At 39.9% G+C, this 24,337-nt stretch overlaps 1 protein-coding gene across 5 annotated transcripts in view; it reads left to right on the forward strand.

The window, feature by feature from the left end:
- Positions 1–24,337, forward strand: part of ARHGAP6 (Rho GTPase activating protein 6) — an 825,592-nt gene that overhangs the window by 728,262 nt on the left and 72,993 nt on the right. For all 5 annotated transcript variants that reach the window (XM_033947958.1, XM_033947959.1, XM_033947960.1 and 2 more), the window contains exon 3: positions 19,084–19,155. In XM_033947958.1, the coding sequence (XP_033803849.1) occupies positions 19,084–19,155 (72 nt within the window). The remainder of the gene's footprint in view (positions 1–19,083; positions 19,156–24,337) is intronic.

Raw genomic sequence — 24,337 nt, forward strand, 5'->3', positions numbered from 1 at the left:
TTCTGAATGGTCTGTAGTTTTTTGATCATTTTTGTAGGACATGGTAGATATAGGATATTGCAGTAGTCCACAAGTCCTAGTACCAGGGATTGAACAATGATCCTGTAGTGTTCTTTGTCGAAGAATTTCCTTATTTTTCGTAAGTTGCGCATTGTGAAAAATGCTTTTTGGGTAGTTTTGTTGATTTGAGTCTGCATAGTGCAGCATCTATCTATCAGCACTCCCAGGATTTTGAGGGAGGTCTGGATTGGGTATTTGGTAGTTTTGATTTCCAGGTCTGTTATGGATGGGATTTTGTCCGTTTCAAGCATTAAGAATTTGGTTTTATCCGAGTTTAGTTTTAATTTGTGATTTGTCATCCATTTTTCTACTTCGTCCAGTATTGTTTCCAAGTGTCCGGTAGCGGAGTTGTCTTGGGTTTCGAAGGGGAGGAGGATAGTTATGTCATCTGCGTAACTGAAGGATGTTACATTTAGGTTGTCTAGAGTGGTACCAAGGGAAGAGATGTAGAGGTTGAATAGAATGGGTGAAAGTGGAGAGCCCTGAGGGACTCCACATGGATTAGACCATGTGTTGGATTTCGTGTCGTTTATCTTAACTCTGTAAGTTCTTGTTTTAAGGTATCCTTGGAACCAGTTGTACACCACCCCTGAGATTCCTATTGCATCAAGTATCTGGAGTAGTATGGTATGATCAACTAGATCAAAGGCTGCGGAAAGATCTAGTTGGATAATTAGGATCCTGTGACCTTTACTGAGGTGTTGTCGGGCTATGTCCAGTAGTGTTGCTAGTAGAGTTTCCGTGCTGTGGTAAGATCTAAATCCTGATTGGGATGAGTGAAGTATATTGTGGTCTGCTAGGTAGTTAGAGAGGTATTGAGCCACAAGTCCTTCAATCAGTTTGACATAGAGTGGGATTGAAGCGATCGGTCTGTAGTTGGTAGGTGTGTCTACAGGACCTTTTTGGTCTTTCAGTATGGGTGTGATTATGATCTCTCCTAGATCTTGTGGGAATTGGCCTTCTATGAGAGTGCTTTGTATCCACTGCATGAGGCTGGTTTTGAATTTAGGGGAGGCATTTGTGAGTAGATACGATGGGCAGTTCAAGTCGCTTGAGGTGTGGCTGTATTTTTTATATAGTCGGTTCAGTTCAGGCCATTGTAGAGTTGGGAAGGTGGTCCATGTTCTGTCTGCTGTTATGGCTTCTTCTGTTGTGGGGGTAGTTATTAACTCGTTGAGTATGGTAGTTGAGTTGTTGAAGGTAGTTCTGATTTTGATGATCTTGAGTTTGAAATGGTCAGCTAGTTGGGAAGCTGTTGGGGTTTTGTTGCCTTGAGTGGCAAGGTATGGATTTGTGTCTGTAAGTTTTTTTACTAAGTTGAAGAGTGTTTTTGTGTCGGGGTTGTTTGTGCCAATTAGTTTAGTGTAGTATGTTTTGCGCTTTTCCTTAAGTTTGTTGTTATATAGTTTGATTTGGGTTCTCCAAGCGGATTTGGTTTGGTCATTTCTCTTTTTTCTCCAAGATCTTTCAAGTTGTCTGCAATGCCTTTTTAGTAGGTGGAGTTCTGAGTCGAACCACTTGTCTGATGGTCTGCAGGTTCTGTGTTTGGTTTTTTCTGGGGCTAGCTCATTCAAGGTTGTTTCGCTTAGGGAGCGCCAGTGTTTTGCGAAGTCTGAAGGGTCTATGGGGTCAAGAGCTGGGTCCACTTTGTCCCAGAATGTGGCTGGTTCAATTTTCTGTCTAGATTTGAAGGTTGTTTTTGGGGGCATAGATTTTTTGTTATTTTGAGGCCAGTTGATAGTGAAGGTGTATTTATGGTGGTCTGACCATAGAGAGGGATGCCATGTACCATTGGTGATGTGAATATTTGGGGAGTGTAAGTTGTGAGGTGTGAATGCTGCTATGTCAAGTTGGTGGCCTTTATTGTGCGTGGGTTCCGGATTGAGGACCTGGAAGGATAGGGCGTCGAGGTATGAGAGTATTTCGTTTGCTTGTTTGGATGTGTGGTCTTTGAGGTGGAGATTAATGTCTCCTAGGAGCAAGTTGTATGAGGAAGGACATAAATAACAAATTGGACATCATAAACGATTGGCTGTTCACAAATAAACTTTCCCTCAACTTAGATAAATCCCGAGGCCTCCTACTTCCAATTAAAACCTCAGAATCCTTATTGGATAATATCTCAATCAAATCTACCCCAATTCAAATGGACACAAAAATAAAACTATTAGGCGTTACCATTGATAGGGATCTTACTTTCCACGATCATATAAGTACAGTCGCAAAAATCTGTTTTTTCAAACTACGTATCATCCGGTCCTTAATTTCTGTCCTAGAGACCGATTCAATCACTATTCTGACACATTCTTTAGTTATCTCCCATCTAGATTATTGCAACTCACTTCTCAATGGTCTCCCTCAAAAAGAAATTCGACGTCTACAACTAATACAAAACACTGCAATAAAACTTATTTATAAAATAGGCAAATACGACCATGTCACTCCTCTCCTGAAAAAAGCTCACTGGCTCCCCATCTCTCACCGTATTACTTATAAAATCATTTTACTTTCCTTCAAAATAAAACTCTCTCACCAGCCTACTTTCCTTGATAAACTTCTCATAACCCAATGCTCCCCACGCACCCTAAGATCAACTGATCAAAACCTTCTTTTTATTCCCTCCATAAAAGATTTTTATTATACACGAAAAGTAAATTTTGCAGTAACAGCTCCAACCTTATGGAACCTCCTAACACAACAACTTCGCAATGAACAACGTTTAGATACATTTAAGACAGGCCTAAAAACCTTCTTATTCCGTGACGCATTTCCTAGTGCTTAGACTCATCATCTTTCCTTTTCATTCCAGCAACCAACCGCTTTAATAAAGCGACCCCACCCTGTATATTTTATCCCAACTCCACTATCTCCTTTTTCTTCTTAAATATGTAACTTTTCCCCTCCTCTCCCATCTACCCTCACTCTCAAGTTTGTCTTGTTAATAATATTTATGTTCACACTATATATTTAATACACCAATTTATTTTACCTTTAATTTTTTAGTCTTCCTATCTTTTAAATTTTACTGTTAATCAGCCAGATATTTGTTTGATGGTCGGTATATTAAAACTAATAAACTTGAAACTATGCTGTTGCTCAAGTTTCGGATGATAACTACGATAGTGAAGTACTGTATTTGTGTCGGTAGGTTTCCGAAAGATTGAGGTATCAAATTGCCCATCATGATGATGGTCCAAAAAGTTGTCCAAAAAGTTAATGAAAGTAGGATGATAGGTCATAGTGAACTGGATGTTATGATCACATTGATTAAGATATGTCAGGAATCTGTCTAGTTCAATCTGAGAACCCCACCAGATGATAAAAATGTTGTCTATATACCTCTTCCAATAAAGTACATAAGAAAAAAATATAGATGAATAAACAAATGACTCTTCAAACATGGCCATAAAAAAACAAGCAATCAAAGGGGCCACTGTGGCCCCCATGGCAACACCCTTCTTCTGAACGTAAAACAGCTCATTGAATCTAAAATAATTTTTGTTGATAACAAAATCGGCCATGGATAAAATTAACTCTAACCGGTTACCAACCTCAACAGACTGACAATACCTTTCTATGAATACACATAGCATCCGATTGAGGAATGCTAGTATATAAGGACATAATGTCCATAGTAACTAAAAGGATAGAGTCCCTTTTATCCAAAGGTATGGCCAGCTTAGATAACTGTGTAATGAAATCCATAGAGTCACGTACATAGGAAGAGATCTTACAGACAAAAGTTTGAAGAAAAAAATCAATAAATTGGGACAACGGTTCAAACAAAGACTTTCTACATCATACAATAGGACGACCCGGGGAATTAACTAAAGACATGATGAATTTTTGGGAGAAAGTAAATGGTGGGAATAACAGGATGCTGACAATACAAGCATTTAAACTCTTTGGACGATATTACACCTTCCTGATGCACTTGAAATAACATATCATACACTTCTTTCTGAAACCCACCTGTAGGATCATCAGTGAGACAAAGATAGATGCTGATATCAGACAATTGGCGGATAGCTTCAGTCAAGTTCATTGTAGAATCAAGAATCACTATGCTGCTGCCTTTGTCGGCTTTGGTAATAACAATAGTGGTGTCCCGAGCTAAAGATTTAACCACCAATTTCTGAGCACGAGTAAGATTATAAGGCAACTTCATCTTCTTAAACTGAAGCTGGTCAACATCCCTAAGAACCAACTTCTCAAAAGCAGAAATAAACACATCAGGATCGCCAGGAGGCATCCAAGTAGAAGGTATATGATGATTATCCGTGAACGAGAGGTTAGTATTAGGGACTTGATCACAACCAAAAAATAATTTCAATTTAAGATTTCTGAAAAAACGATGGAGATGAGCATATGTATCATAAGCATTAGTAGGTACAAAAGGAACAAATAACATACCTAGTTGGAGAACAGACAGTTCAGTGGAAGAAAGAGGTCTAGCAGAAAGATTAAAGACAGAAAATCCTAACTCTTTACTGCTTTGCGAGTCCTGGTCTTGTTGGAAATTACCAGTTGGTTGGCGAAGGTAGACGTATAAAAGAAGAAGGTAGATTTACATCTGTAATTTTAGAGTGAGAAAACCCAAACCCAGACATATTACTGGAACTATCAATAGACGAATCGCTAGATGTATTAATGAAAGCTATCCGTTTCTTAGGGTTAGGACGATTACGCCTAGATTTTCTCCCCTTGTCCATCCATGGATAAATATAACCATGGGCATAATCAGCCTCATCTCACTTAAATTTCGTGATCTTTTGCTTACGAATATCCTGCTGATATAACTCCATTTGTTTCATATGTTCACAATACTGTATATCAAATTCATCAGATGTTTTAAGTTAAGACATAAGATTAACTCTGCATCGATATCAGCAATAATAGAGTTCAGATGATCAATCGTCAAAAGCATTAAATCCAGTGAGCACTGAGAAAGAACTAAATTCCACTTTTGTACATATTCAGAATTATCTGAAAAACGTGGTTCCTTATTTAAACGTAACCCACGTGGAATTCTCTGAAGATGGCAATATTCTAACAACGTAGCGGCATGAAGCTGTTCTCTAATTAAAGTTTTATGCAATTTGGCAATAGATAGCCAATCTGCTTCTATATTAACATATTCTTGTCCAAGTGAAAACAATCTATTACCACTCATCAATTGGGCAATTTTCTCGGCTGACAATCCAAACTTCGACTCCCACCCAATAGATGCCATAATCTCTCAAAGTACTTGTACTACAAACAACCAGAACCACTGAGAGAAATTGGATTTGCCCCTGCACTTTATCGACTTGGACGATTTTGGGATTAGCTTGCACATGAACTCTTTGCATTTTTTGATTTTTTTGCGATTTCTTTTCTGCTGGACAGCTTAGGACCTCCACTTGTCGTCTTGGCTTGATTACTGGAGTTTTACACGGGTCAGTTGAGGGACCTAGCCAAAGGAATATGGTTTTATTCTTATTTAGTTTAAGATGGTGGGTTGAGGTTGGACACATTTTTTGACTGTACTGAGGGTGTTGTCTAATGCAGTAGGTAGCATGATCATTATTTCTACATAGGTGAAATGTTTTATTCGTGTGAGATCTAGGTTGGCTCCCAAGGATTGTATTAGAAGTTTAAACACTGATGGTGAAAGGGGAATCCTTGGGGGACTCCGCTGTGAGGCTGTCAGAAAGTTCACCATCCTTATGTACAGCATAGTGCCAAGTAGTTAGAAAGCCTTGGAACCAGGATAGAACTGGGTCGCTAAATCTGAAATAACTGAAGATTTCAGACATTTGATCAAAGTCTACTAGGTCAAATATGCTGCTTAAGTCGAATTGTATTGGTAATTGGATGGTAAATAAGACTAAGAATGTTATAATCCCTTTGTATTGCTCCAAGGTGTAACATCACCTTGAGTATTGTGTTCAATTTTGGTCACCGTATCTTAAAAAAAAAAAAAAAAAAAGACATAACAGAAGTGGAAAAGGTTCAAAGAAGAGCAACCAATATGATAAAGGGGAGGGGACTTCTCTTGTATGAGCAAAGACTAAAGAGGTTAGGGTTCTTCAGCTTTGAAAATAGACATCTGAGGGAGGGATATGATCCTGAGTGACATAAAATGGGTACAAGTGAATCGATTCTTTACTCCATGAAAACTTACAATGACTAGGGAACATTTGGTGAAGTTATAGGGAAAAACTTTTAAAACCAATAGGAGAAAATTATTTTTTCACTCGGAGAACATTTAAGCTCTGAAATGTGTTACCAGAAGATGTGGTAACAGCGGTTAACATAGCTAGTTTTAAAAAAAGGTTTGGACAAGTTCCTGGAGGAAAAGTTCATAGTGTGCTTTTGAGACAGACATGGGGATCAGTAGCATGGAATGTTGCTAATATTTGCTTTTTTTGTTAGGTACTTGTGACCTGCATTGGCCATTGTGCAAACAGGATACTGGGCTAGATGAACCATTGGTCTAACCCAGTATGGCTATTCTTTTCTTAATAGTTACTTTTTATCATAAATATGATCATGTTATCTCTTTAAAAAATTTGGTCACCCGTATCATACTATATTTAAATTTAAAGTTTTAGATGGTGATTCTATAGAGTGGTGTCTAAATGTAGGTGCAACAAAGAACAATGCTTAGTGCCAATTCTATAATAGCATCAAGGCACACCTAACCTGTTAACAGAATTTGCCAAAACTTAGGCATGACAGCATACGCCAGGTCAATGGCAGGCATAAGCTGGCATGCCTACATGTACTTTGCAATGAGTACATCAGATTTTATTCTAAAAGGTGTATGTTGCTAGGTGGAACGCCTATGACGTGCTCATGTTCTGCCTACTGGTATTACCCATTTGCTGTTCTGTGCCATGAGACTAGCACACCGGTTTTACAGAATACCGCCAAGCCATACACACATAAATAAATGCCCATTTGTGACATCATTCATGCACATAAGTGCACCAATTCTATAAATTTGTGCCCACAATTGATGCATAACTTTGAATGCCTGTTAGCTGCCCTTGTAGTGTTGGCTTCAAAGCCTATCGTAAAGGCCTTTCTTATTATTTGTCTGATATGTTAATCCTGTACACTGCACAGAGGGCATTGTGCTCCTTGTCCCCAAATCATCTGTTTGTTCCAGTATTAGCTCGGGCCAGGTTAGAAAATACTCTGAAGCTGCATTTTCTATTGGGCACCAGCCCTTTGGAACTCTGCCTCAGTATCTCAGAGCAGAGACAAACATCAGGAAGTTGAAGATAGAGCTAAAACCCATTATTTTTTCCAAAATATTAGTGACATTTGACACAGATGTTAGGAGTGGCCTGGGGGAGAGGACTGCTAGACTGCAAACCAGCGGTTCAGCTACTTCTCTATCTTTCTCGTTTTCTCTTCTGTCATAATATTATACTCTAATTTTTCCATCTAAGATTTTCTTATTTTGCTTGTTGGAAAATGCTCTGATTTTGTGGAAGGGTGGTGTAGAAAATAACTATTTTTTCATCTTCCATTTGAACTTCCTTTCTTTCAGTTCCTTTGATGGCCTCTTGTCTTTGTTGGGGTTTTTTTTTTTTCTTTTTGCGATTTAAACTAAAAGATATCAGGCTATACTTAGGGGTCCTTTTATCAAGCTGCGCTAGCGGGGTTTAGCCTGTCGGCCATTTCATCATGCGCTAACCCCCGCGGCAAGCTAAAAAACTAATGCCTGCTCAATGCAGGCGTTAGCGGCTAGCGCGGCAGGTGGTATTACGCGCAATTAAACCCCTACCGCAGCTTGATAAAAGGACCCCTTAGCTAAGGTTCAGAAAAAGAAAACAAACAAGATGTGCGAATAATTTTTCATTTGGTTTTTTTTTTTAGTATTTGTGTTGCTCTTTATCAAGGTGCTTTTTAAGACTTTACATACAGGGGCATGAAGTCAACTTCTCTCCCAATTTTGGTTTAATTTTATAGTATTTTGGGTTGGGGTGATTTTCTTTGCAGCTGGGATATGTTAAGAAATCATCCCATGTTTTCTGATCTAAATATGAGGAATTGTGCAAGTATTTCATACTGATTGGTCTCCATCATCTGGGTTGATCATCACAGACCATCTAGATCAGGGTGTCCAACCTTTTTGCTTCCCTAGGCCGCATTGGCCGAAAAAAATGTTTCTGGGACTGCGCAAACGCTGCAGCAAGACAGAGGAGGGAGCTGACAAGATAGTAAACACCGAAGGGCAGCAGAGGAAAACACTGCATCGCCCTTGACCGGGGTCGCACAAAATACTTCACCGGGCCGCAGGTTGGACACCCCTGATCTAGATAATGTATTGTGGATAGTTTTATAGGTTTAAATATAGGTTTTAAGTTGGCATTTGTTAAGGTATTTGTACAGGCTAATTAGGGGATGTAAGAGTTTTGATAAAACTGTTCATGATTTCTTAATAAAGCTGTGGCCAGTTTATGCCACACAATTTTTTTTGTCTGGGTGCTTTTGAATTTGGAATGATTGTGTTCAATGAGGTGTGCAAGTGCCAATGTTAAATACAAGATTAGTGAAACTAATGTGCCTGCACTGACACTTGAAAGGAGGAGGGAACAACATTTTTCCGGGAAAGCTTGCTCCTGACAGAAAAAATAAAAACTCTGTTGCATTAACTTGGGGCTTTCCTTGTTTGGCTGGAGAGAATCCTGGGACAATAACTTCAAAGGCCTGCTAAGGATCCACTGGGCCCTGCAGTTGCTCACAGGTCTCATATTGTTAGGGTGGGGTTTGATACTAGTAGTAATCTGAAATAGCCTACGAGTGAACATTTTTGCTTGGTCAATCCTTTGCCTCAGCTGTTGCTTTGCAGAGGAATGCCTGGCATGGTTTGCGGGTATTTCATCAGACCACAGTACTGCTTTCTGTCATTTGGGTTCTAACTTCCCTCCTGTTTTATTTTTTTTCCTAACCCTGTTGATTTGCCCTTCTGTTTTAGTCACTCTATTTTTAACACTTTTCAACACATCTGAAAATATAGTAATTTATTATTATTTTTTAAAAATATATATACAGTACTGCTTATATACCCCAAGGGGATCTTAAGAAGTTTACATTGAATGGTGGTCAGGTACTCTGTTTTTCCTATCTGTTCCAGCAGGGTCACAATCTAACTAAGATTTTAATATTTAAAACCTTCTCACTTATTATTATTTTTAATTTTTTAATTAGCAATTTTAAATAATCCCTCTTTCTTTTTACTCTTAACTTCTCTCAATATGACTTTCTAAACCCCCAACCCTAATGTTTTTTCCTCTATCATATTTTCACTTTCTTCTCCTCCGAGAAACGCAATATGTAACTTTAACCTACTTTACCCCTTCCCATTGTTTCTCTAGTTTGTCTGTATCGTCTGTCTGAAGTTTTTATGTACCTCTTCTAAAGCTATGTGCAGCATTTCTTTTTTAATTGTTGCTCGCTTAGTACAAAATAGGCGATTTATCAAATTAAATAAAACTTGAAACTTGAAGATTTAACTTATGTTTGGAAGCTTGGTGGGACCTCAAATTTAGTGATATTCCCAAAATGTGCAAGGCTGATAACACAGTTTTAACAAGAACATAAGAATAGCCATACTGGTAGGGTTACCAGATTTTCCTGAAGGAAAATCCGTACCCATGGCCACACCCCCAGGCCTGCCCCTCCCCCCCCCAGCACCACCCCCTTAACCTATTCATGCGTCAAGACGGCATCTGCTCATGCGCGGATGTAACACGATGACATCGTGTGTTTGCGTGTGATGTTACCATGTTGCATCTGCGCGTTCGCAGATGCCGTCCCAGTGTCGGAAGTTTTCAAAACCCGGACAAAGTGCCAGGTTTTGAAAAGCCGTCCGGACCCTCAGACATGTCTGGGGAAATCTGGATGGCTGGTAATCCTACATACTGGGTTAGACCAACGGTTCACCCAGTATCCTGTTTCCACAGTGGACACTCCAGGTCATTACTTGGCAAAAACCCAAATAGCAGCAATATTACATTTCTGTCTCAATTGTAGAAAACTCTGCCAATAGCATGTTCCTGTATTTTGTTTAAAGTGAGAAGCGAAAATGCATTATTTTGTATGCCAAGATGAAAATAAATACCATTTTTTTCCTCGTATGTTTACATTTTTTTCAGCATGACAGATTTGTGCCACATCTGCCCCAGTCTGTTATGGAATAAATTGTTGCATTTTTTTTTTCTAGAATACTGGGAGAAACTCTAAGAAGAAAATAAACTGTTTCATAAGTTGCTCGTTTTGCTTGAGAAAATAGTACAGCAGAACTTGTATAGGGCCTAATGCTGACACATGAAAATGTATGTGTTATGGGCAACTTTAATTCCTTGCTTAAATGACAAATCAGTGGGAGAAATTATCATTTTTTTGTTACAGTAGTTGTGTGAAATTTATCTCCAGGATGATCATCTTCTACTCTTTGACAGTAACCCTTGTAAAATACACCAAGTTTTCTTCCCTAAATGGTCAAGAAACCTAGCTCTCTCAGTGAACGGGAAAGGGACTTGTAAACTGCCTTTTTGTAGTTTTACAACCACTCTCAAAGCAGTTTACACACAGGTGCTTCAAGCATTTTCCCTATCTGTCCCAGTGAGCTCACAATATGTCTAATGTACCTGAGGCAGCAGAGGATTACGTGGCTTGCCCAGGGTCGCAGGAAGCAGTGCAGGGTTAGAGGCTATAGCTCTAACCACTGCGCCATGTTAAATAGCATATTTCTGCACAAGGGAGTGCTGAAGATGGATGAGGCATGTTGTATTTTTTGAGACAATAGAGCAGGGGTGGGCAACTCCGGTCCTCGAGGGCCGGAATCCAGTTGGGTTTTCAGGATTTCCCCAATGAATATGCATGAGATCTATTTGCATTATAGAATGACACGAGGGAAAAAATCTGTCCCCGTCACCAGATCACCGTCCCCTTCACCGCCCCGTCCCTGCCGTCCCCTTCACCGCCCTGTCCCCGCAGCATCCACCCTTCCCTCCCGCCACCTCACCGCTCTTCAGCGGCCCGAGAATCTCCCTCCCTCCCTCCCCCTTACCTTTGCGGCACGTTAGTAAAGAAACTTACCGAAGCCGGTGGAGACTGCCTGCCTGTGCCTGCAGTTGCGTGTGTGTGGGCGGAAGCTTCTCCTCTGACGCAACCGGAAGTTGTATCAGAGGAGAAGCTTCTGCCCACACACACGCATCGCGAAGGTAAGTGGGAGGGAGGGAGATAGATTTGGCTGGAGGGAGGGAGGGGGCCGCGCGCCCTCTCTCCCTCCCTTAACTGCGGGGACAAGGCCATTCACTGCTCCACGGGGCGGTGGATGGCCTTGTCCCGGTGCCCTTAGTGAGCACTTCACCCCCACACCGTTTCGGCGGGTTACCCACGGCTAGCCACGGGTAACTACCACTGTGTCATTCTCTAATTTGCATGCACTGCTTTCAATGCATATTCATTGGGGAAATCCTGAAACCCCAACTGGATTCTGCCCCTTGAGGCCTGGAGTTGCCCACTCCTTCAATAGAGCAAACATGATTTTATAGACTTTTACTGCTAATGAAGACGTTGTGATGAACATGCACCAAAAATATGAGTGAGTCTTACCGAGAGGCTACAATTTTATTTTATTTATTTTAAAATGTCATCAAGGCTAAACCTCTGTTATCTAACACGTTTTTATAAAAGAGGAGTAAAACAATAAAAAAGGGATATTGTGCAGTATTCTCCCTAAGATTTTAAAACCTAGGCAGCCCCATTTTGTAAAGGATGTTAGAGGTCTGACTCTAGATGTCCAGGTCAGGATATCTATTTTCACTAGTTTTGTACAGAATCTGCTGACGCAGAGGCTGTTCTGCAATACAGGCGAAATTAATATTTCTGTCAGGAGTGCAAGTAGCATTTAAGCATCTATTTTTGAATAAAAGAAAATAGATAATTTCAATGGATTGAAGACAGTACATACACATTTTAGCCAGTTTAGAAATATTAATATTTATTTTCCTGATGCTGTGATGAGGACCAGTGTTAACCCACCAGGAGGCAGGTCTCTTTCAACTGAAAGGAAGCTCTGAAATGAGAGGTGCATCGTAAGATGAAGTTGAAAGGGGATAGACTCAAAAGTAATCTAAGGAAATAAGTATTTCTTCATGAAAATGGTGGTAGAAATGTGGAATGAACTCCTGGTGGATATAGTTGAGACAAGGGCTGTATTTGAATTCACGAAAGCATTGGACAGGCATATGGGATCTCTTAGGGCACATGTGTCAAACAAAAGGCCTGTGAGCCGAATCCGGCCCGCCTGGCTTTTTTTATGTAGCCCGCAGCAATGCTTCAGAACTTCCCCAGCGTGTCTTCTCTCCCGCACTGGTCTGCTGTCGCCGTCACACTGGAAAGTCTGCCGGCCTCGGCAGTGATTCGGCGGTGTTGTCTATGGCTCCCCCTCCTGATTTCCATCTGCCGTGATCCACCTGGGAGGAAACAGGAAGTTGTGCATTATTGGAGACAGACTGTGGCAGGCGAAAAGCAGGAGGGGGAGCCACATACAACATTGCTGAATTGCTGAGGCTGGCAGATTTTTCGGCTTTCGGTGACATCAGACCGGCGCTGGAGGGAAAGACATGCTGGGCTGTGAAGAAAGAGAAATGAAGGGAGAGAGGTTGGACCTGGGGTGGTGTGGAAGAAGAGGGAAAAAGATACTTGAAGGGAGAACCATTGGGAAGAGAAAGGGAGAGAAGTTGGATCTGGAGATGGAAGGAAGGGAGAAATGTTAGGCCTCGGGGTGGAAGGGAGAGAGAGAGATGCAGCATCAAGGGGGAGAGGGAAGAACAACAACAGAAAAAAGAGGGAGCAAAATGTTGGACCAAGAGGAGAGAGGAGGAGCTGCGATAGAAGGAAATAGGAGGCTGGGAAAGGAGTGAGATGGGAAATGGGAGAGCTACAGAATAAGAGAAGATGGAAAATTGATAGGTAGCTGAAAATTTAAAAAGAAGAAGGATGAGAAAGAGGGTGTGATTTGCGTGGACAGAGACAGAAAAGAAAAAAGGAGAAAAGTTGAAAGGGAAAAATCAATATGTTGGAGACAGGGACTGAAGCAAGAGAGAAGAGAAGAGAAAAAATGGACAGCAGACACTGAAAAGAAAATTAGAAGATAGACAAAATCAGAAAGAGAAACTGGGACTAAAAGCAAAATGACCAGACAGCAAAAGGTAGAAAAAATAATTTTATTTTCTATTTTGTGATTACAATATGTCAAATTTGAAATGTGTATCCTGCCAGAGCTGGTATTAGACAGCAAGTGTGAACTAAGACCTAAAGAGAGAGGAAAAGTCTTTTTTATTTATTTTGTATGTAACACATAGCCAGGGTGGGGTTGGAGAGGTTGTATCCTTATACTTCTACTAAAACTAACCCTCTCCTTTGCTGGCGCATAGCGTGGGTTTTGGTGCCACTGGCGGCGGTGATTGATCCAACGCTCATAGAAGTCCTGTGAGCGTCGGAGCAGTTGCCGCCGCTGCTGGCACTGGGGAGCATGCTGTGCGTTAGTAAAGGAGAGGGTAAGTATCTTAACCAAAAATTGGCCTGCGATTTAGCCTGTGTTTTAGATTTCAGCCCCTTATATGATTTGAGTTTGACACCCCTGTCTTAGGGGAAGGAAGAGATATTGGATATAAAGAATGACATGGGGACAAATTTTCCCCATCCCCTCCCTGGGAGTTCTTTTCCTGTCCCTGCCCCATTCCTGCAAGCTCCATCCTCATCTGCCCAAGCTTCAAACACTTTAAAATCATAACTGTTTGAGGCTTGTACAGTTAAGGCAGAGCTTACAGGAATTGAGCAGGGACAGCAACAAAACATGCAGGGACAGGACAGGAAATTGAGTTTCTGCGGGGACGGGGACAGATTTGTCCCCGTGTCATTCTCTAATTGGATGATGTGGATGGGCAGACTGGATGGGTCAAATGACCTTTATGTGCCATCGTTTATGTTTCTATGAAGGCCTGAGAACAGAGAATTTTAGAGTTATCAAGATTACAAATTATTAGAAACAACACTAGCATTCTGAGATGATGGTGACCTCACGGAATTTATCAATCTTCCCTTTGAAAAGCACACACACATTTTTTGTTTAAGTAAGTGAGATGATTTGAAATAACTCAAATAGAAGGAAACTTGAGTTTTTGACATGCATATCCTAACTTTATAAAATGGGAACATAGACATTTAAACATCTGAGTTGCTGCTGTTTGTGCCAGCACCATAAAACAACAGTTGAAAATCACTGGTCTGGAAAAAACACATAATTGTACAGGTGCTTTATTTAAGTTGTATGCTATTTTCAAGGGTAGCTAATACAAAGACACATGTCCATTTGGTTGGGCTGACCTTCTAAATAGGGTCGAGGCAGTCCAGAGAATTTTATATATTTAGGATCTTGTGTTACATGTAAAGGTTATGTATGGTAGGCTTGTATTATGATGTGATATTCTGACGTGATCTCCGAGAGCTTTGTGAGTGACTCAGAGGAGATCAAATTAAGAAACATTTAATTAAAAAGTGCTTTTTGAGTAGAAAGTGAGTTTTCAATTAGAGAATGACACGGTGACAAAATTCATCACCGTTCCCGTTCCCGTGGATAACCGCGGGAAACCATCTTCATGTCATTCTTTAAGGAGAGAGGGAAGAATCAGAGTATAATTGGGCACAACCACTGACCCGCAAGCTTTTGCTTTGAAGAATGCTGGTGTAGAAGGATTGAAGTTGAGATAGACACTACAGAATGACAGTCTCTGGTATCCAGAGCAGATATTGTGATGTCATAATGCCTCATTCCACCAGTGCCTATGAGCCAATCTCATCAGTGATGTCACAATGGCTTCATTATCCTTGGCTCACATAAGAATCAGAGTATAATTGGCCACAACCACTGACCCGCAAGCTTTGCTTTGAAGAATGCTGGTGTAGAAGGACTGAGGTTGAAATAGACACTAGAAAATGACATGGGATTATTTCCCGCGGGTATCCGCGGGGACGGGAACGGTGATGAATTTTGTCACCGTGTCATTCTCTATTTTCAATGTTTATGATAGGCATTGAATTTGCAAATAAATGAAACTTTGTAGATCGGTCTGAATTTTTGAGTGAATGAATTAGTGTAGATAATGCTGAAGTAATTTCTCCTAATGAAAAAATTGTAAAATTTGATTCAGAGAGTACATTCTCTTTTGTGTGGCATGAATTTATGGCATATAGTCTGTTTATAGGGCACTGCAGGTAGCTCAAAACGTAGCACAAGATTGATATTTGGATTGTTGAAATATGAGCATATTTCGCCCTATCTCCAACAACTGCACTGGTTACCAGTTGTTTGCAAAATACAATATAAAGCGGTAATGATCTGTCACCATTTCTTGTATGAAATCATGCCAGAATTGTTTAAAAATAATATGCTTAGTTATTTACCAAGCAGATCATTACGTTCTGAGAATTTAGCTTTACTGAAAACGAATGCTAATCCGAGGTTGGTGAAGGCTGGTAAAATGACTTTCTGTTGTGCAGGAGTTAAAATATGGAACTCCCTTGTGGGCCAAATACAAAATTGTTGTGAAAGGGGTCTGTTTAAAAAAATTACTAAAGACACAATTATTTGTAGACGCTTTTTTCTAGTCAGTAATTTTCTCTGGTTTAGCTGAAAAATTATTCATAAACATTTTATTAAAGCTTTTGCTGCTATTTTGCAGATATGTTTTAGGATTGTTTGTTTTATTATGTTATTTTATAATTTATGTATGTAATTCATGTAAACCGTTTAGTGTTAAATGGTAAAGAAATTTTTAAAATAAATAAGAAATATACAGAGAGGCTTCATGAACCCATTAAGATATAATATAGGCTACTGAAGTTCTCGATTACCTACTAAAACACAGTATGCCAAGCACAGTTCCCTCTAAGCCATTGGTCTCAAACTCAAATCCTTTGCAGAGCCACATTTTGGATTTGTAGGTACTTGGAGGGCCTCAGAAAAAATAGTTAATGTCTTATTAAAGAAATGACAATTTGCATGAGGTAAAAACTCTTTATAGTTTTTAAATCTTTCCTTTTGAATAATGGGACAAGAAAAGAATAATATCCTATATGTCAAAAATAATTGGGAGATCTTTACGTAGTTTTCCGACCCATTTTGTTTTAGATTTGCCAGAGGCTTTCAGACATTTGCCTAGGGGTCATCGGGTGCCGTATAGGAAGATGAATTTATTGGTCAAAAAATGTATTTTACAATATTGGACGGTCCCTGACCCCCCAAAATTTTGGCATTGGCAAAACCAATTACATCAGTTGGCCATCTGGGAGGCGAGAGATGCTGGAAGGCCTGAGAAGCGAAAATTGATGTTTATGAATATATGGAAACCTTACTTACAAACCTTGCATCCTAAGGGCCGTAGTGCGGTCTTAAGATGGGTTTCCTAGAGTGTATTGATGTGTCATAGTGAGGTAAATTAGAGTATACCATTGTGAGGTGAATTAGAGAATACCATTGGGGGGGAGGGAGGGTTTTGGGTGGGGAGGTGGAGGGTATTTATGCTTCTTATTTTATATTATTTGATGCATTGTTGTTGTATTATACATAATGTGATACTCGTGTTGTTTTTGATATTGTATGCATCAATAAAAATTGTTTGAATCTAAATCTTTCCTTTTGGCTAAGTCTTAATAATAATATTGTAATTTATAGCTAAAGAGACATATGATCAAGAAACTGTTTTGTTTTACTTATGTGCTTATGATAAACATACTGAGGACCTCAAAATAGTACCAGGCGGGCCGCATGTGACCCCCGGGCCGCAAGTTTGAGACCACTGCTCTAAGCTGAGCAGGAATCCTCCACCTGCCAGTGTAGGGTGCTGTTTCACTATCCCATTTTCAATAGTAAAGGACGAGCAAGCTCTGCAGAACTTTAGGGAATCTGGCCCTATTGAATGAAAACACAATATTGAAGCACTGCCCCCTACCGGCAGCAGTGCATTTGGAGGACTCCCTCTCAGCTTAGAGGGAACAATGATGCCAAGATGTGTGCAATATGTAAATGCTTTCAGTAAATTATTGGGAAATAGATTTACTGTATACAATCCAGTTTGAATGACAAGTCTTTGTATGTATGTATATGCATGTGTGTGTGTGTGTATGTATATATAGATAAATAATAATAATAATAATTTTATTCTTATATACTGCCAAAGCCATGAAAGTTCGAGGCGGTTTACAACAAGAAGTGCTGGACAATCAGCAAAGTGGTCACAATATAAAGTCATCGAATACAAGCCATGGTAGTTTGAGGCAGTTAACAACAAGAGGTGCTGGAAATCAGCACCATACTATTTAAAGCACTTATAGAAAAATTGGTGAAGAAATGCTGCTCGGGAGATGGGCCTATGTATACACAGAGCAGATGATCTTGGGCAAATCACTTAAATCTCTATTGCCTCAGGTGCAAATTTAGAATATAGGTCCTCCAAGGTCAAGAAAAGTATCTACTGTACTTAAATTTAAAACTCCTTCTGCTACTTAGAAAAGCATGAGCTAAATACAAATCCAAAGTCCAGTACCAAGCATATTTAGTGGCTCTGAGAACACGTTCCTTTTAGTAATTGTTGCATTCACATTTTTTATTCAGATGATTCTCATACTGGTATCTTCAATATTTTGATATCATTCCGGCTACAGCTCATATTCGTAGGGACAACAAATGTGGTATCTGGACTCCTGAGGAAGGTACTTTTGCTGAAACATGGTCCTTGTCAAGCCTGCAGAAACTTACCCTTTGAGGCTTTTGTAGTTTTTGATTTTTGCTTGTCATTTTATATTAATAGAGAACTAGTATTGGACTGCTCAAGTCATCCATTCGGTCATTCCTGCAGTTGTTTTTTTTGTTTGTTTGTTTCTGAATTGGTACTTTTTGGGATCCCCTTTGGTTTTTCTCTTTTGTTTATGGAGAGGGATACCAGATTGGTAGGAGAGGCCTTTAAGGGGTTGCTATCTGTATCTGGGACACTTTCTGTGGGGATCAGGTCAACTTTATTGGGGAGGGGCGGAGTGCTCACTGACAACCCTTTTAAGACATGCCTGGAGTATCGGTCTATGGATTGTAGCTTGATGCTCCTGAGTTAGTAGAATAATGCTGCTTATGAATGGCTCACAAGCAGTATTAGTAATATACCATTGGAGTTCAGTAATCTGCAATATTGGTAAATCAAGGTATGATTAAAAATCCAACTTTTACCACAACTTGACAATTTCGCTTCTTCACCTCCCTTAATGCAATTCTCAGTTTTAGGCTACATCTCTTACATACACAGAAAAATCTCCTCTTTATATCTCTATGTATTATATTTTCTGCACAGTTATCCATAAAATTGATGACAGTGGTTGGAAAGGAAAGTGTAATTAGGAAAAAATAAAATTTAAGGGTTTCTTTTATGAAGGCCCGTTAGTGCCTTAATGCGTGGAATAGCATGCGCTAAATTACTGTGCACGCTAGCCGCTACCGCCTCCTTTTGAACAGGCAGTAGATTTTCAGCTAGTGCGCGCTATAGCGTGCGTTAATCCACTTAGCACAGCTTTGTAAAAGGAGCCCTAAATATTCCCAAAAGATGAATGGTTTCTTGGTGATCCCTGATGACCTGATCTCTGTGGGTGCTTCATTATGGGGATTTACATAATGTTGGAATACATTATACTGCTGGAATAGAACATCCCTGACACAGAAAAAAATTTTAGGTAGTGTCGCTGCTGTGTTAGTCCAGTTTAAAGATAACAAATAAAAGAAAAATGAAGGAAATAAATCTGGTTGAGCAATTGTATAACTAAAGCATGCCCAGACTTTGCATCAGTTTCCCAGAATGTTGGTTATTGCATTGAACAGAGCTGATGAGAATCGGTCAAGATGGTTAGTTGAACTTCTGTTTAACATAAAGAAGACTTGAAAGTTATAGATTTTTTTTTCTTTACCTGCAGATGGACAAAAGAGGAAGAAATCATTGAGAAAGAAACTGGACTCACTTGGCAAAGAGAAAAATAAAGATAAAGGTAATTAACCCAACTCGATCAAAGCAAGTGCATGTGGCATTCAGAAGTTCCACATTTCAGTCTGTGAAATTATTTCTCACTGAGGTTTTCAAAACTTTTCCTTCTCTTTTCTTTTCCCCACTCACTCCTCGTGTCCAGTATCTCTCTCTCTACCTCTGTACATCTAATTTCCTCCTTTTCATCCTCCCTATCCTCCCTATCGCTTCCCCAAGTTCAGCATCTCTTTTCCTCCTTTGCTCTCCAAAGTGCAGCACCTCTATTCCCTCCCCCTTTCTCAATGCAGCAACTCTTGCCCTCCATGCATCCCCCCATGAGTCAAATGCTTCTTTCCTCTTCCATGCCCCCATGCAGCACCTCTCTCCTTCTTTGCTCACTCTCCGCCTTGATGCAGCGGTTAATCCAAATAAATAAACAAATGGGTCATCATTTATGATGTTACTATTGAAGATGCTAGTTTACGAGTTCTGCTCTCTCTGAAAAAGGCTTGGAGGAGGTTTTTCTTCAATCCTCTGCAAACAAGGGGGCAAGAATTAAGAAAACTCGAGAGTGAAGAAATATGGTGGTAGAATTAAAAGCTGCCAATCTTAACTTGAAAACCTGTGAACAATTGGCAGGTGTTCTCGGGCAACCACAGGAAATACTATTTCTGTGTGTGTGTAGCTCCCTGTGGGCTGTCCTCAAGTTTCCAGGGAAATTGGAACATTTTTACTATTTGTTGGCATTCAGCACTGTATCATGGAAAAATATTTCTCTGCTGGATTTCGGAATTTACTTGCTTGATTCCAGTGCATTCTATAGTCAGTCAAAAAACTATACAAGCATTGTCTGAAATTTTAATCTGGTAGTGTTACCTGATCCTTTGAAGTCATTAGATGGCAGATGAAGTTTAATGTAGAGAAATGTAAAGTCTTGCATGTAGGAAACAGAAACCCGAAGTACAGCTATACAATGGGAGAGCTGGTAATGGGTGAAAGTACCCTAGAAAAGTACTTGGGGGTAATAGTGGACAAGACAATGAAGCCGTCAGCACAGCGGCCTCTAAGAAGGCGAATAGAATGCTTGGTACTATCAAGAAAGGTATTACAACCATAACGAAAGAAGTTATCCTGCCATTGTATCGGGCGATGGTGCGCCCGCATCTGGAGTACTGCATCCAATATTGGTCGCCGTACTCGAGAGGGTTCAAAAAAGAGCAACACGATTGATAAAAGGTATGGAAAACCTTTCATATGCTGAAAGATTAGAGAAACTGGGGTTCTTTTCCCTGGAAAAGCGGAGGCTTAGAGGGGACATGATAGAGACTTACAAGATCATGAAGGGAATAGAGAAAGTAGAGAGGGACAGATTCTTCAAACTTTCGAAAACCATAAGAAAGAGAGGGCATTTGGAAAAATTGAGAGGGGACAGATTCAGAACTAATGCTAGGAAGAAGTTCTTCACCCAAAAGGTTGAGGACGCCTGGAATGCGCTTCCAGAGGGTGTGATAGGACAGAGTATGGTATTGGGGTTCAAGAGGAGATTAGATGATTTCCTGAAGGAAAAGGGGATAGAAGGGTATAGATAGAGTATTACTATACAGGTCCTGGACTTGATGGGCCGCCGCGTGAGCGGACTGCTGGGCATGATGGACCTCTGGTCTGACCCAGCTGAGGCACTGCTTATGTTCTTACATGGAATACGTTTGTATGAATTGTTATGAGCCTTGGAGCCAATGCCAGTTTTCTCTTGGGCTGTGAAGTGCTGTCGAGAGCTGACTAGGTGGTGGTACAGCTGATTCATAAATCGGCTCCTAACCAAAAGATTAAGGAATATGAATTTTCCTAAAACATGTGTTATATACTAATTTACCTCTATCAATTAACTTACTGTATATTCTTTTTTTTTTAAACTTCTTCATTTTTAAAAACTAATCTGTGCACAATAAATGATACATTTACGTGTATAATTAACAACAAAGCACAATAAACTTATTAGAATAGATTAAAAAAATGACAAGAATTATTTTCCTCGTCTCAAATAACCAATTGAACAGTTACTCAAATATACCTGTAAACAATCTTACCATATCTCTTAAATAATACCAGATCATACCCCCCCTCCCTCCCCGGATGTGTATGTTTTCCTCAGCTAAATAAGTCAATCCGTACAATATTTAGTTAATGGTTCCCAAACCTCCATAAATTTTTTGTAACATCCCTTCTGAATGGCCATTTACCTTTCCATTTTAAAGACATAACATAGGGATTCCCACCAGAATGAATAATTTAATCTGTCCCAGTTTTTCCAGTTTTTTAAGATAAGCTGCATGGCAACCCCCGTCATTATGAATAGAAGTTTGTTTTTATTCACCAAAATTTGACTCTTTGCCCTCATAAATATGCCAAATAAAATTGTATCATACGATAAAGCCACTGGATTTTCTAATAGATTATTAACTTGATCCCAGATAGATGTCCAGAATTTCATTATCAAGGGACAATAATATCTTAAATGATCTAACGTTTTTAGCATAGATTTTTTTATTTTGTGTTATAGGGCACTTTTCTGCAATTTTGAAGGATGCATGGGGGGGGGGACTAAAGAACTAAATGTAATAGAACCCTGTGTACAGTGATCATTTGCTCCCCCTAGTTTGTGTTGTCTGGTTTACGAGTCATTTTTAGGTGCATTTGTCCGTGTCCATTTGCTTTTCCACATGCATGTATGTTTTGGTGGCTGAAAATCTATACATGGAACATCCAGTGAGAGTTGTCAGATTCATCCACTTTAGGAACCAACTGTACCCCCCAAAACTCCCTCATTTATGCAGTGTGTAATTATTTCCAGCTTGTTTAAATATTAAACCTGACTTTTAAACAAAATGACAGGCAACATTTTACATACCATTTATGTTTTACTATACAAAACAATGCCAATAAAATTAAAATTTCAGTTTCTTTCACTACAACTCGCTGCAAATACCAATCACTAAAGTTATGTTTGAGGTTTGGCTATATTTTACTGATAACTGGGTTATGATGTTGTTTTTCTTTTGGTCTGGAAGTTTTCTCCTGCTCTTACGGGCTTTTGGCTCAAGCAGAATTGACCACCTTGGATATATTTTGTCAAATTTCTATTTCACCTGCAGTTACATTCTTGGCTAGGTACTCCAAATACCAACATAATAGATAATGGAAAGTCAATAGCAAACAGCCAACGGCCATGGCCGTTAGCATAAAACTCAATAGTTTCTTAATCCCATAAAAATACTGACCTACACCTTTGCCAGGGCTTCCCAAAAAGACAGTTGTAGTCCAAAAGTCATTTGAGTTCTGAGTTGTTACTTACAAGTTTTGGAATATATATTTTTGACGACTCCTCCTCCTGTGTTCCAGCTCTGTCCTTCTCAGTTCTAACTTCTACAAGCAAGTTGAAGGTGTCTTGTGCTGTGCTCTGCAGTTTGGATTTGTTATTTTTTTTCCTGACCATCTTGATTCTTTTGGTGCTTTAGAGGTACCTTGTTCTTCTGGATCAGCTCTACTTTGGTGGAGACAGACTCACCCGGGTTATAGTCTGTAGCCGGGAGCAGTGATGTAGCGAGGGTAGGAGGCACCCGTGACGGTGGCACCTCTGTGCCCTCCTCTCCACCCCCCTGCTCCTTCTGCACCCCCACATCACACTCACACCATCCCTTCCAACCATCATACCTCTAAATCTCCTCCAGCACAAGCAACTTGTCCACCTGCTGCTCATGCTGGCTTTCTCTCTGATGTCACTTCCTGGCCCCACGGCCCGGAAGTGATTTCAAAGGGAGACAGACCTGCGTGAGCAACAGGCTAGAATAGTTGCTTGCGGTGGTGAAGATTTTAAAGAGGTACGGAGGGAGGGCACCACATCCGCTCTTCAATTCCCAGGAACTATTCCTGTCTCCAAAGATTTGTTGAACAAATCTTTAATAGGACCCGCCAGAACCTTCAAACTCCCTCAATATCCTGAGATGGATCCCGTCTGGTCCCATTGCTTTGTCCACTTTCAATTTTTAAAGTTGTTCATAAATACTTTCTTCCATGAACAGTACAGTATCTACTCCATTTTTATGTGTAACTTTGCCAGCCAATCTCGGCCTTCTCCAGGATTTTCTTCCGTAAACACAGAACAGAAATATTTGTTTAGCATGTTTGCTTTTTCCTAATCATTCTCCACATATTGGTTCATAGCATCTTTTAGTCTCGCAGTTCAATTTTTCATCTTCCTCCTTTCACTAATATATCTGAAATAATTTTGTCTCCCTTTTTTTACATTTTTAGCCATTTGCGCTTTCGCCAGATATATCTCTTTCTTGGCTTCTTTCAGTTTCACCTGGTAGTCCTTTCTGTATACCTCTCCTTGAATTTTTTTAATATTTCACAAATGCCAACTCTTTTGCCTTTATTTTCTCCACCACTGGTTTAGAGAACCATATCAGTTTCCTTTTTCTCTTGTTTTTATTTTTTATTTTCACATAACATTCAGTAGGCATTTTTATTGCTCCTTTCAGCTTAGACCACTGATTTTCCACTTCTCTTATGTCCTCCAATCCTAACAGCTCTTCCTTCAGGTACTCTCCCATTTTACTAAAATCCGTATGTTTGAAATCTAGAACTTTGAATTTTGTGTGGCCATCCTCCACCAAACCGTTTGATGATCGCTACTTCCCAGTTGGGCACCCATTCAAATAATAGACATACTAAACTAAACTAAACCTTAGGTTTGTATACCGCGCCATCTCCGTGAACGTAGAGCTCGGCACGGTTTACAGAGTTAGAATAGAAAGGAACTACAATGAGGGGTTATAGGAAAGGAACTAAGAAGAAAGAGAGGGACAAGGGTACTAGAGAGCGGGAGGTGTTAGGTATTTGTGAGTACCAGATCCAGTATTGCTTTTTCCCTTGTGGGTTTAGCCACCATTTGTCTGAGCAGAGCATTTTGAAAGGCATCCACAATCTCCCTACTTCTTTCCAATTCTGCAGATGGGACTTTCCAGTCAGTATCTGGCAGATTGAAATCACCCAACAGCAGCAGCACCTCTTTCTTTCCAAACTTTTAGATATCTGCAATCAGATCTTTATCAATTTGTTGCATTTGAATCCGTGGTCTGTAGACTACGCCCAGGTAGATAGAAGGTTCCATCTTCTCTTTTCAGAGTGATCCATATCGCTTCTTC

The sequence above is a fragment of the Geotrypetes seraphini genome, chromosome 6, assembly GCF_902459505.1.
Source record: "Geotrypetes seraphini chromosome 6, aGeoSer1.1, whole genome shotgun sequence".
NCBI classification, from domain to species: Eukaryota; Metazoa; Chordata; class Amphibia; order Gymnophiona; family Dermophiidae; genus Geotrypetes; species Geotrypetes seraphini.